General features: G+C 39.2%; 1 protein-coding gene across 1 annotated transcript; it reads left to right on the forward strand.

Annotated features, from left to right (window-relative positions):
- The first annotated feature begins 1,663 nt into the window (after positions 1-1,663).
- Positions 1,664-14,081, forward strand: LOC121385120 (deoxyribonuclease-1-like). The gene is made up of 5 exons (XM_041515657.1): positions 1,664-1,743; positions 9,818-10,008; positions 10,671-10,759; positions 11,735-11,821; positions 13,919-14,081. Exons 1-5 carry the CDS (start codon positions 1,704-1,706, stop codon positions 14,079-14,081), a joined length of 570 nt encoding a protein of 189 aa, XP_041371591.1. The 5' UTR covers positions 1,664-1,703.
- The last annotated feature ends 391 nt before the right edge of the window (positions 14,082-14,472 follow it).

The raw sequence follows: 14,472 nt of genomic DNA on the forward strand, positions 1-14,472 counted from the left end.
CTTTAGGTACGTCTCGTATGTTTTATTACTTGATGCTCGGATTTCACTGCAGATTAATTGTACAAATCGTGCGAGGCAAGGCAGGTGCGGAATTATAATTAGACTTCTACTTGGTCACAGATGCCTTAATTATATACATAATACTAGATAAATGGCTTTTAGATACCATTTAAAGTTGTCACAGCTGCCTTAGTTTTAAAGTTTGCTTTTGTTTAACGACACCACTAGAGCACATTGATTTATTAATCAACTGTTATTGGATGACAAACATATGGTAATTTTAACAAGTTGTCCTAGAAAGGAAACCCGCTACATTTGTCCATTATTAGCAAGGGATGTTTTTATATGCACCATCTCACAGACAGGATAGCAGATACCACGGCGTTTGATATACCAGTCGTGGTGCACTGGCTGGAATAAGAAATAGCCCAATTGACGGGGATCGATCCCAGACCGACCGCGCATCAAGAGGACGCCTTACCATTGGGCTACGTCCCGCCCCCTAATTATATAGAGAAGGCTGCATGTGTGGCCTTTAGATATCATTTAAGTCTTACGAGTTGTTTTCTAACGAACAAAATCGAAATGGATACGTTTTTAAACAACGAGTTGTAAGATAAATGGTATCTAACGGACACAACTGTAGAATACTATTTCTTACATATCTAGAAAAAAACCCCAGGTTAACTTTAGCATCACAGAGGGATCAGTTCCAGGTTAACCGATACGTCACAGAGCAATCAATTTCGATAATGCTAATTTTATTGGATGGTATGGCTGTGGTGTCAGTGTCTTCACCTACGAGTAGTTATATGTAATCGCATATCGTCTATAAATCGATAACACATCGGTGTGTTTTATTGCCGTGTGATATAATAAAAAGTAACAACAGGTGTGTGACAAAATTTAGTCGTTCTACCGTCACTTGGTCTAAAGAACCAACCTGGTGACGCCACATAGTATGCTAGTCCTCCAAAATAGCAATACAAGGTGGGTCCGGATGAAGAGTCGCGGAGGTCTGGACCCCCCCCCCCCCACACACACACACACACCACCACCACTACCACCACCACCCCTCTCTCCCCCCCCCCCCCCCCCCCCCCCCCCCGCATTCACGTCAATAAAGGTGTTTTTTTCACCTATTTTCAAGTTATTTCATCGCTAATATATAACTTCCATTTAAGAAGTTGCATATAAACCAACCCACCCCCCGGAAAACATCCTGGTTCCGTGCCTGCCGTAAGGGATATTTTATACGTCTTTTCCTGCTCACCGGAAGGAACATCCCACGTATAGCCTTTGATATGCCATTGAATATAGGTTAAAATATCCACGGAGTCCATCGTGAGGGATCGATCCTACATCCATCGCACGCCAGACGAGCGCTCCACCTATGTACATCCACTGTCATCCAATCATTAAGGAAGCAACATCCATCAATTACATTTTTTTATGGCAATAACGTACATAACTTTGCTACACTATGTGTGACCATGGGATGCTTGGTGTGTGTGTGCGCAGTACAAGCTCACATACCGTGGTAGAAGGAAGAAAGTTACTAGTATATCAACCCAAACAGCCAATCGTGGGTGTGCTTATATAAAGAGCTCATTAGTGGGCTAATCACGAAACCTGTGATAACTTCCAGTTCAAGCGGTGTAGCTGGATTCTTTTGACTACGGCAGGACGGTAATTTAGGAATAATGATGGAATCTACTATAACGGCTCTTTTACTAATTTTTGGTAAGTCTATTTCAGATAGGTTTGTTTTTTTCTTTCAAGTATGAAGTAAAACCTTTACTTTATAGAACTTTCTATTATAACTTTACTTGATTTCCGTGTTTGTTTTAATGTTCGAGTAAGCTGTCCTAGCCAGAATACTCTGACGATAAGTTTAAAAAAAGTTTGTTTTGTTTAACGACATTGATTTATTAATGATCGGCTATTGTATGGCAAACATTTGGTAATTTTGACATAGTCATAGAGAGGAAACCCGCTACATTGTTCCATTAGTAGCAAGGGATCTTTTATATGCATCATCCCACAAACAGGACAGCACATACCACGGCTTTTGATATACTAGTCATGATGCACTGGCTGGAACGAGAAATAGCCCAATGGGTCTACCGACCGCGCTTTACCACTGCGTTACGCCCCGCCCTTCCACGTATGAAGTAATTTCTATTGTAATTTTACTTGATTCCCGCGTTTGTTTGAATATTGTTCGAGTAAGCTGTCCTAGCCAGAGAACTCTAACGGAAAGATATCATAGACGGACATTTGGACAGCTATACGGACATTTGGACAGCTAGACGGATATTTGGACAGCTATTCGCTCATTAAGGAAGGAGGAAATGTTTTATTTAAAGGGACACACCCTAATTTCAACCCATGAAAATTAACACTAAGTTTAGTTAATCTACAAACCTGTAACACATTTGGATAAAGTTACAATTGAGTGAAACATGAGTCTGTGACTTTGAAATGGTGAAATACCCTCTAAAATAGACTAAACCTCGACTCCATAAATGTTACTTCTGAGACGCACGTGCGTTTTAAAAAAATATGAGAAATGCATTTTTGTATATTAAAACACCAGGATGACCAAAAACACTTCGAATGTAGGGAAATTGATAATCTAAACAATAAAATCTAAGTAAAGTATGATTTCAGTTATCAAAAACGGCTCTAATAGTCAAAAATATGCGTTCGTGTTTAAAAACTAGGGTATGTCCCTTTGACGACGCACTCAGCATATTTTATTTACGGTTATATGGCGTCCGACATATGGTTAAAGACCACACAGACATTGAGAGAGGAAACCGCTGTCACCACTCCATGGGCTTCTCTTTCCGATTAGCAGCAGGGGATCTTTTATATGCACCATCCCACATACAGGATAGCACATACCACGGCCTTTTTTACACCAGTTGTGGAGCACTGGCTGGAACGAGAAATAGCCCAATGGGCCTACAGACGTAATAAGCGTACAACTGTCCAAATGTCCGTCTAGTTCTCTTATCGTCAGAGTACTCGGGCTAACGTTGTCCTTGACATCATTTTATTCACCCACCCATTCACACATGCATCCGTCCGTCCGTCCGTCCGTCCATCCTTTCAGGTGGCAGTGGTATGTGCTATCATGTGTGGGATGGTGCATAATATAAAAGATCCCTAATGGGAAAATGTAGCGGGTTTCCTCTTTAAGACTGTCAAAATTACCAAATGTTTGACATCCAATAGCCGATGATTAGTAAATGACTGTGCTCTAGTGATTTCGTTAAACAAGACAAAATAAGTTTATTTGACATCTCTGATCGATCTTGTGGTTTCTGGATGACCTCTTAATTGCAGTCAATCGGAACATCACAGATTAGCCGCACACAGGAATGTCAGTGGTACACTTAGGCCGATTAAAAAAAACGGGCGAGGTGTTAAAGAGACATACCCTAGTTTTTAAACACTATAACCATATTTTTCACTATTAGAGCCGTTTATGATCACTGAAATCAAACTTTACTTACATTTTATTGTCTAGAGTATCCATTTTCGTACAACCGAAGTTTTTCTAATACCACAAAATGCATTTTTTTGTATATTTTTGAAAACGCACGTGCGTCTGAGAAGTAACAGTTATAGAGTCAAGTTTTAGTCTATTTTTAACGGTATTTCACCGTTTCAACTTCGCAGACTCTTGTTTCACTCTCTTGTAACATTATCCTAATGTGTTACAGATTACTTAGTGTGCATTTTTACGGGTTGAGACTAGGGTCTGCACCTTTAAGTTGAACAAAATTGTGTTAGCAAATTGGTCTTTGTTGACATATTGACCGGCCTCGGTGGCGTCGTGGTTAGGCCATCGGTCTACAGGCTGGTAGGTACTGGGTTCGGATCCCAGTCGAGGCATGGGATTTTTAATCCAGATACCGACTCCAAACTCTGAGTGAGTGCTCCGCAAGGCTCAATGGGTAGGTGTAAACCACTTGCACCGACCAGTGATCCATAACTGGTTCAACAAAGGCCATGGTTTGTGCTATCCTGCCTGTGGGTAGCGCAAATAAAAGATCCCTTGTTGCCTGTCATAAAAGAGTAGCCTATGTGGCGACAGCGGGTTTCCTCTAAAAAAACAGTGTCAGAATGACCATAATTATGTTTGACGTCCAATAGCCGATGATAAGATAAAAAAAAAATCAATGTGCTCTAGTGGCGTCGTTAAATAAAACGAACTTTACTTTTTTACGGGTTGAAACTATGGTCTGCGCCTTTAAATTTAACAAAATTGTGTTAGCAAATTGGTCTTTGTTGATATATTGAGGATTTTCATAAATCTCATCTGGATTTTGTAGTCTTCAGACATATTCCTTTGGAATATTTTGAAAATAGAAGCAGAATATTTAGAAACAATATTAAAAGAGCACATAATAACTGAGAGGTTAGTTTGTTTTGTTTAACGACACCACTAGAGCATTGATTTATTAATCATTGGCTGTTGGATGTCAAACATATGGTCTTTTATATGCACCATTCCACAGGCAGGATAGCACATACCACGTACTTTGATATATCAGTCGTGGTGCACTGGCTGGAACGAGAAAAAGCTAAATTTGTCCCCAGGGAAGGGAGAAAAAAGGGCGAGGTGTTAATATTAATTAAAATATGCTAATAAAATAAATATTTCACTCGGGGTTTTTTTTTTTTCTTCTTTTTTGTTTGTTTGTTTGTTTGTTGTTTTTTTTTTTAAAACTGTGGCGAGGTCTGTCGAAAGACCATTAAATCTTCAAACACCATCACCTGTGCCGCATTTGGAACATCAGTTTTTTTCATTACCGCCCGCTAAACATGTGGCTGGTTTTAAATATATCCACTTCATTGAACACTGCGCTAAAAACTAATCTAGCTGGCATTTCCTAACGTCAGTGATATAATAAATCTTCTAAACACACAGCATCACCAGGGTGGCGTTTAGTACATCACTTTAGTCAGTATCCCTCGCTGAACGTTTTGTTTAACGGGTTGACGTCCTGACGATTGCCTTTCACAATGTGCGTCAAAACCAGTCTAGCATTTCGAAACGCAAATTAAGTCTGTTGTCGTTCGAGCGTAACGAGTTTATTCTACCGGTCGAGGCTGTTGCTGGATTAATATTGACACATATTCTGAATCGTAACACACAAAGAAAAGCGACTGGTCGATGGTTGGGTTCGTGATCAAATGAGCATCAATGCTATCAAAATACTTTTTGTGAATTTTATTTGGATGCGTCTATTTTAAGGTAAGTGAAACGTTGAATAAAATTACAGAATTTTGGTTTATTTGTGTGCCTATTATAACCATGTAAAGGTCTGTGTGTCGGGAGGGGTGTGTGTGGGTGGATGTGGGATTGTGTGTGTCGTGAGGACCGGTCTCCCGTCTCTGAAGATTATTCATTGCCCCCCTCCCCAACGTTTAAAATGCGGATTATTAAAGCTACCCCACCGCATGTTGCTGGTGTAACCGACGTCTGTTTCATATATAAGTTTCAAGAACGCTATCTTGGGTACATGCATCAAGTAATTAAGAGAAAGCAAGTTTGAAAGTTTATATTTGTTTAACGACACCACTAGATCACATTGATTAAATTAATAATCAGCTACTGGATATCAAACATTTGACAATTTTTTTACCCGTATTTTTAGAGGCATTTTTTGTTTCCACTAGCAGCAAGGTATTTTAAAATGCACTCTTCCCCACATAGAGGAAAGGTGATATATCACAGTCGCGGGTCGCTGGTCAGGGCAAGAAAGGAATTTAACGACGCTCTCAACACATTTTATTTACGGTTATATGGCGTCGGACATATGGTTAAGGACCACACAGATATTGATGGAAGAAGGAAGGAAATGTTTTATTTAACGACGCACTCAACACATTTTATTTACGGTTATATGTCGTCGGACATATGATTAAGGACCACACAGATATTGAGGGAGGAAACCCGCAGCAAGGGATCTTTTATATGCACCATCCCATAGACAGGATAGTACATACCACGCCCTTTGTTACACCAGTTGTGGAACATTGGCTGGAACGAGAAATAGCCCAATGGGTCCACCGACGGGGATCGACCTAGACCGAACGCGCATCAAGCGAACGCTAGGATAGCACATGCCACGGCCTTTGATGTACCAGTCGTGGTGCACTGGCTGGGGCTAGAAATAGCCCAATGGGCCCACCGGCGGTGATCGATTCCAAACCGACCACGCATCACGCGAGCGATTTACCACTGGGCTACGTCTCGCCCCGGTTAAGGGTTTCGATCTTCTGACGCAAACACCCCAGGCGAGCGATCCAAGACTAAGCTAGATCCCGCCATTTAAAAAAAGAAAAGAAGAAGAGATGATCAGACTATGTGATAATATGTGTGTTGGGGGTGGCGGTTGGTGGTGGTGGGGGTATAATTCTGACATAAAAAAATGGGTGGCTATAATTTAGATTAGGACTGTATTATAATCATGACACAGCTGAATATTTCTTCTTGACCAAATGACCCAGATGACCACTGGACTATTCCTAGCCAGGCGCATCTGTAGGGAGGTTGGGTGGGTGGGAGGGTGGGCGTGTTGGTGGTGTGGAGGTTCGGGTATCCAACCCACCTTCGCTCAAGCGAATTGTCTTTTTAAATATATTGTTTGCCGGGGCATACAGCAAAGTGGTGTCGTTAAACAGAACAAATTTTAACGAACTATATTTTTATTAAATTAAACTTTAAAAAAACCCCCAAAACAGGCACACACGCGCATGATTCAAATCCCGTGACAGGGATTCGTTTAACCCGAATATTTCTGTCTCTGTACATAAAGCTGTACTATTTCACTTTTATATTTGTTAGAGAGAGAGAGAGAGAGAGAGAGAGAGAGAGAGAGAGAGAGAGAGAGAGAGAGAGAGAGAGAGAGAGAGAGAGAGAGAGAGAGAGAGGGGGAAGAGAGAGTGAAAGAGAGAGAGAGAGAGAGAGAGGGGGAAGAGAGTGACAGAGAGAGTGACAGAGAGAGAGAGAGAGAGAGAGAGAGAGAGAGAGAGAGAGAGAGAGATGGGAAGAGAGAGTGACACAGAGAGAGTGACACAGAGAGAGAGAGAGAGAGAGAGAGAGAGAGAGATAGACACACACACACACACACACACATACACACACACACACACACATACAGTATATATGAAATATGAGCAGGGGCAGAAGTATTCCGTTTATGATTTTTTAAAGCTTGGGTGATTCGGTACTCTGTAATCTGGGCAGCTCTCGTGTGGTGTTTGTAGATTAGTTGTAGATTTAATAGAGGATGTAGTTCGTTCCCTTAAGTGTGCTAATTGCTTTCGGCAAAGAGCGCACCTGTTATTTTCGTGTCCGTTCATCTTTGGAGTCTCAGCGGGAGATTATTAGATATATGATATTCTCTTTTCGAGAATCAACAATTTAAACAAAATCATAAGAAATTTAAAGGGACATACCCTAGTTTTTAAACACTAAGGCATAGTTTTGACTATTATAGCCGTGTTTGATAACTGAAATCATACTGTACTCAGATTTTATGGTTTAGATTATCAATTTCTGTACATTCGAAGTGTTTTTAATATCACAAAATGCATTGATCATAGTTTTAAAAACGCACGTGCGTCTAAGAAGTAACAGTTATGGAGTCGAGGTTTAGTCTATTTTTAGAGGGTATTTCACCATTTCAAAGTCACAGACTCGTGTTTCACTAAATTGTAACTTTATCCAAATGTGTTACAGGTTTGTAGATAAACTTTTTTAATTTTCACGCGTTGAAACTAGGGTCTGTCCCTTTAAGCCAGAACTACATAATGATATTTGTTTTGCTTAACGTATTTCCTCCACACTATCCACAATATTTCCATCCATTTATGCAAACGACCTCGCAACAGTTTTACATGAAGTTCCTCTCGGTAATGAAATAATTATTATGGACATATTATAATGAGCGAGGTCACCGGGTATCAAATCAAAGGTCGTGGACATTGAAACATTCTAAACAGCTGAGTATTGCAAGCATTTATGATTAAATTTTCCGACAAAAAGTTAATTTGTTTTGTTTAACGACACCACTAGCGCACATCGATTTATTAATCATCGCCTACTGGGTGGTAATTTTGACTTAGTCTTAGAGAGGAAACCCGTTAAATTTTTCCATTATTAGCAGTGCACCATCCCTCAGACATGATATCACATATCTTTGATATACCAGTCGTGGTGCACTGGCTAGAATGAGAAGTAATCCAATGGGCCCACCGACGGGGATCGATCCCAAACCGACCGCGCATCAAGCGAGCGCTTTACCACTGGGCTACGTTCCGCGCCGTGTGAAACAAAGGTATTGGTCAAATATTTGGTAATTTTAACATATAGTCTTTGAAAGGAAACCCGCTACATTTTTCTATTAGTAGCAAGATATCTTTTGTATGCACCATCCCACAGACAGGATAGCATAAACCACGCTTTATGATATATCTGTCGTGGTGCACTGGCTGGAACGAGAAATAATCCAATGGGTCCACCGACTGGGATCGATACTAGACCAACCGCGCATGAAGGCGAGCGCTTTGACTAATGCGCGGTCGGTCTAGGTTCGATCCCATGTCTTTGGGGCACTGGTTGTGACGTTGGGAAAGAAACAGCGAATTTGAAAAATCAGTAGCACTTCAGTCGAGCTCGCTACTGACAGGAAGGAAGGAAATGTTTTATTTAACGACACACTCAACACATTTCATTTACGGTTATATGGCGTTGAGGACCACACGGATATTGAGAGAGAAAACCCGCTGTCGCCACTTTATGAGCTATTCTTTTCGATTAGCAGCAAGGGATATTTTATATGCACCATTCCACACACAGGGTAGTACATACAACGGCCTTTGTTACACCAGTTGTGGAACACTGGCTGGAACGAGAAATAGCCCAATGGGTCCACCGACCGCGCACCAAGCAAGCGCTTTACCACTGGGCTACGTCCCGCCCCTCCCCCTATTGACAGAGCTAGGAACCGCCCTCGAGCAGTGAAGTACACTAAGTCTTATATGTCATAAAACATTTTTTAAAACTCTGAGAAAACCACATTCGTAAAATAAAAAGTCGACTGATCTTTTTGTTTATATTATATTCACTGGGCGGGGCGTATCCCAGTGGTACATTGTTCGCCTGATGCGCGGTCGATCTACGATCGACTCCCGTCGTTGGGCCCATTGGGCTATTTCTCCTTCCAGCCAGTAAACCACGACTGGTATACCAGAGTCCGTGGTATGTACTATCGTGTCTGTGGGATGGTACATATAAAAAATCACTTGCGACTAATAGTAAAATGTAGCGGGTTTCCTCTCTTAATTAGTCTAAGTTTCAATCTCAGGCCTGGACATTGTAGACTAAAGGCTCACCTCAATCGCCTAAGGCTCGACCATACAAGATAATGTCCCTGCAACAGTGGATCTCAGACACCAGAACACGTTCTTCAAAGCTGTCCTCTCCTCCAAAACATAAGGAAAAACATCTGGCCAGAACAAAAAGAGCATCAAAGAAAAGCTATGGGGCAGTCTTGGTGAGCTCCAACTGACGATCCAGTTCATTGATGCAGCACATCTTAGGGTTTAGTGAGCATATGAAACCGAACGAGAAGAAGAAGAAGAAGAAGAAGATGAAGAAGAAGAATAGTATATGTCGAAATTACCAATGTTTAAAATCCAATAGCCGATGATAAATAAACCAATGTATTCTAGTGATGTCGTCAAAGAAAACCAATTTTAACACACTTTATATTACCCTCACGTTCTTTAGCGTGCAGCAAGGAAGTTGGCTTCTCTCTTTCCGTGGACGCAAGGAGAGCTAATAACAATATGCAGCAGAATCGGGTTCCAAACGAGATCCCCCCTTTGGCAGCGCCGCCCCTCAGAATTTCAGCGTTCAACATACAAGTGTTCGGACGATCGAAGCTCAAAAACAAAGGCGTTACCGACATCATCACAAAGGTGAGGACGGAGGGCGTACCGTGAGTAATAAATGGGGGTGGGGGTGGGGTGGCAAAATGATCACTCGAGTGTGAGGTTACTGTGTGTGTCGCTTAATGTTTGTTTTATGAAAATGGTTAAAATATTTGTTTCAAATATGTGTATATCTGTGACATGAGATATACATTTTATATTAAAGATGTAAATTCATAATTGCAAGCGTAATATATTTCGCTATTGTTACGTTTATAATTTGTAATAAATAAGTGGTTATAGATGGTATATTGTTTTCCGTCTCTCTCTGTCTCTCTCTCTGTATATACATTTTATATTAAAGATGTAAATTCATAATTACAAGCTTAATATATTTCGCTATTGTTACGTTTATAATTTGTGATAAATAAGTGGTTATAGATGGTATATTGTTTTCCCGTCTCGCTCTCTCTCTCTCTCTCTCTCTCTCTCTCTCTCTCTCTCTCTCTCTCTCTCTCTCTCTCTCTCTCTCTCTCTCTCTCTCTCTCTCTCTCTCTCTCTCTCTCTCTCTCTCTCTCTCTCTCTCTCTCTATCTCTCTCTCTTTTATATATTAAGTAGAATTGTTATTAAATAAATTTCCTTTTCCTTTACGATTTTATTATTATTAAAACATGTTTTTTACCCCCACCCGTTGTCTCTTGATTGACAGATTCTTCATCGCTATGACATCATTCTTATTCAAGAAATCAGAGACAGTAAAGAAACCAGCTTGGACAGCTTGCTTAAAACCCTTAACAGGTGAGGGAGATTAAAAAAAAAGAAGCGAACTATCTGTTATCGCCGAACTCGAAAATGACCAGTGTAATCAGGGGTGCAGAAATGGAAAATAATTCACTAGCCCGTCGGACCAGAACTAACTAAAATTTACTAGCCCGCCAGAATTTCTATTGGTCCGCCAGTCTACAGACTACTATATTATTAATAATATTATAATATACAGTGTCTTCACTTCAAATGATATATATAGATACACAGTATATATTGCCAAAACATTAGTAAGAATACTTGGCAAGTGATCAACATCACGTGACAAACAAAATGAAGAAGACAGATCGCCCGTCAAACTGGTAATACTATTTAGCATTAAACATATAGTTATGATTGCATTAGAGCCTGTGGTAGGCAAAAAATCATGTTTATAGAGTTATCTCTGACTGAGAGAGTAGGTCAGGTCAGGTCATAGGGTTTTACCTGCATACTCAGAACAAGCCGTTGTAGCGCACGCCTGTCGTGGTCACAGGTGCCGGCCTCGGCCGGCTCCTCCGTCCAGGACAGGAAAAGGGTAGGGGTGGGTGGGAGAGGGGACATCCTGCGCTGGAAAGTGCAAGGGATCACTGTCGGCCCGACTGCGGTCGGTAGAGGGCGGGGCAATTTTGGTGCTAATGAATTTTGAATGTCCCATAGGATTAAGTCAAAAGAGAAAATATTGTGCAATTTCTTGAAGGAATTTTGGCGCATTTTTTAACTGAAGGTAAAAGGGGAGTTGCATGATTAAAAAATCAATGTGCTCTATTGGTGTCGTTAAACAAAACAAACTTTACTTTAATCTTAATGGCAGCAAATTCGAAACAATATATTTAATATTTAAATTATATCAACATGATATTAGCTTTTCTTGGTTTCCTAGTTAACTAGAAAATATTGCAATTAATTATGAATTATATTTTACATTATATAATACTTATGATTTATGATTGTTGTGTTTTAATTCAGAATCGAGCCTGATGACCCGTTCAAGGCTGAGGTCAGCGAAAGACTTGGGAGAACGAACAGTAAGGAACAGTACGGCTTCCTATACAGGTACTCGTTAGCGGATCTGACAATAGACAAAGTGATTTTGTGACCTCGTGATCTTTCAGCACAGTCATTCGGCCAATTTGGTCATGTATAATTCTTCAGTTCTTTCAAACTTGGTATGTTCCTGAAATCAATGATGATAATGAATCATGTTTATAATTTGATGATGATGATGATAAGGACGATATTAATACTAATTTGCAATGATGATGATGGTGGTGGTGGTGGTGGTGATGATGGTGGTGATGATGATGATGATGATAATGATTTAATGTTTATGATGATGATAACAGCAACGATATTAATACTAATTTGTAATGGTGATGAAGATGATGATGATGAATATGACGATATTAATATTAATTAACAATGATGATGATGATAACAATATTAAAACTAATTTATAATGGTGATGAAAATGATGATGATGATGATGATGATAACGACGATATTAATACTAACTTACAATGATGATGATGATGATAATTTGACGTTGATGATGATGATAACAACAACAACGATATTAATAGTAATTCATAATGGTGATGAAGATAATGATGACGATGATAACGATATTAAAACTAATTTATAATGGTGATGATTATAACGACGATATTACTACTAGTTTACAATGATGATGGTGATGATGATGATAAAACAACAATATTAATACTAATTTATAATGGTGACGAAGGTGATGATGATGATGTTGATGATGATGATGATTATGACGATATTAATATTAAGTAACAATGATGATGATGATGGTGATGATGATGATAATGATTATAATTTGATGTTGATGATGATGATAACAACAGCGATATTAATACTAATTTATAATGGTGATGAAGATGATGATGATGATGATAACGATATTAAAACTAATTTATAATGGTGATGATTATAACGACGATATTACTACTAATTTACAATGATGTTGGTGATCATGATGATAAAACAACAATATTAATACTAATTTATAATGGTGACGAAGGTGATGATGATGATGTTGATGATGATGATGATTATGACGATATTAATATTAAGTAACAATGATGATGATGATAATGATTATAATTTGATGTTGATGATGATGATAACAACAGCGATATTAATACTAATTTATAATGGTGATGAAGATGATGATGATGATTATGACGATATGAGTATTAAGTAATAATGATGATGTTGATGATGATGATAAAACAACAATATTAATACTAATTTATAATGGTGATGAAGATGCTGATGATGATGATAACGATATTAAAACTAATTTATAATGGTGATGAAGATGATGATAATGACGATATTAATACTAATTTACAATGATGTTGATGGTGGTGCTGCTGCTGCTGCTGATAACTTGATGTTGATGATGATGATAATAATAACGACAGTAATACTAATTTATAATGGTGTTGAAAATAATGATGATGATAATAATGATGATATTAATACTAATTTATAATGGTTATGTTGACAGTAATGAAGATAATGCTAGCGAAGATAGTAATTTATAATTTTGATGATGAAGATGGTTATATTATGACGATATTAATACTAATTTATAATGATGACGAAAATAATGATGATGATGATGGTGGTAGTGGTAGTGATGATGATGATGATGGTGGTGGTGGTAGTGATGATGATGATGATGATGGTGGTGGTGGTGATGATGATGATGTTGAAGATGATGATGATGATGATGATGACCATGATGATGATGGTAACAAAGATATTAATACTAATTTAAACTGGTGATGAGGATGATGATAATGGTTACGACGATAAAAATAATAATGTATAATGCTTATGATGTTGCTGATGGTTTTTATGATAATGATGATGATGTTGACGACGACGACGACGACGATGATGTTGATGATGATGATGATGATGATGATGAGTCATAACACATGATAGTTATTTATTTTCTTCTTTGTTTTAAATATTATTATGTATGAATTATATGTGCCTAAATGCATATATTTTGGTAATAAATGATCTTTTCGACGCCATTTATTATAATCGTAATTGAAATGTGTGAAGTGAAGTGCGTCTTTAAATAATCATGGATCCTCTGTTTTGCAGACCCAGCCGCGTCAGTGTAGCAGACGTCTATCAGTACGACGACGGCAAGGACGATGGCACCGATGCGTTTGAGAGGGAGCCGTTCGCTGTCCGCTTCTCGTCCCCACACACAGGTCAGTGTACAACAGCTACCACGGCGTCAAACAACGTCATTAAAAGTTAAAGTTTGTTTTGTTTAACAACACCACTAGAGCACATTGATTTATTAATCATCGACTATTGAATGTCAAACATATGGTCATTTTGACAGTCATAGAGATGAAACCCACTACATTTTCCCATTAGTAGCAAGGGATCTTTTATATGCACCATCCCACAAACAGAATAGCACATACCACGGCCTTTGATACACCAGTCGTGGTGCATTGGCTACAGCGAGAAATGGCCCAGTAGGCATACCGGCGGGGATCGATCCTAGATCGACGGCGCATCAAGCGAACGTTTTCCAACTGGGCTATTTCACGGACTCAAACAACGTCATCGTCAAACGTCATCGCCAAACAAAGCCGTTGTTGCCTTTCACAGTTTTCAGGGGGGAGAGCGCTCGCCTTATT

Source organism: Gigantopelta aegis, chromosome 11 (genome assembly GCF_016097555.1).
Source record: "Gigantopelta aegis isolate Gae_Host chromosome 11, Gae_host_genome, whole genome shotgun sequence".
NCBI classification, from domain to species: domain Eukaryota; kingdom Metazoa; phylum Mollusca; class Gastropoda; order Neomphalida; family Peltospiridae; genus Gigantopelta; species Gigantopelta aegis.

Bases quoted from the DNA above. Each gene is read 5' to 3' on its own strand.
- LOC121385120 (XM_041515657.1), top strand. From the start codon at position 1,704: ATGATGGAATCTACTATAACGGCTCTTTTACTAATTTTTG. The intron at 1,744-9,817 runs GTAAGTCTATTT...CACGTTCTTTAG, and splicing joins GGCTCTTTTACTAATTTTTG to CGTGCAGCAAGGAAGTTGGC. The intron at 10,009-10,670 runs GTGAGGACGGAG...CTTGATTGACAG, and splicing joins TTACCGACATCATCACAAAG to ATTCTTCATCGCTATGACAT.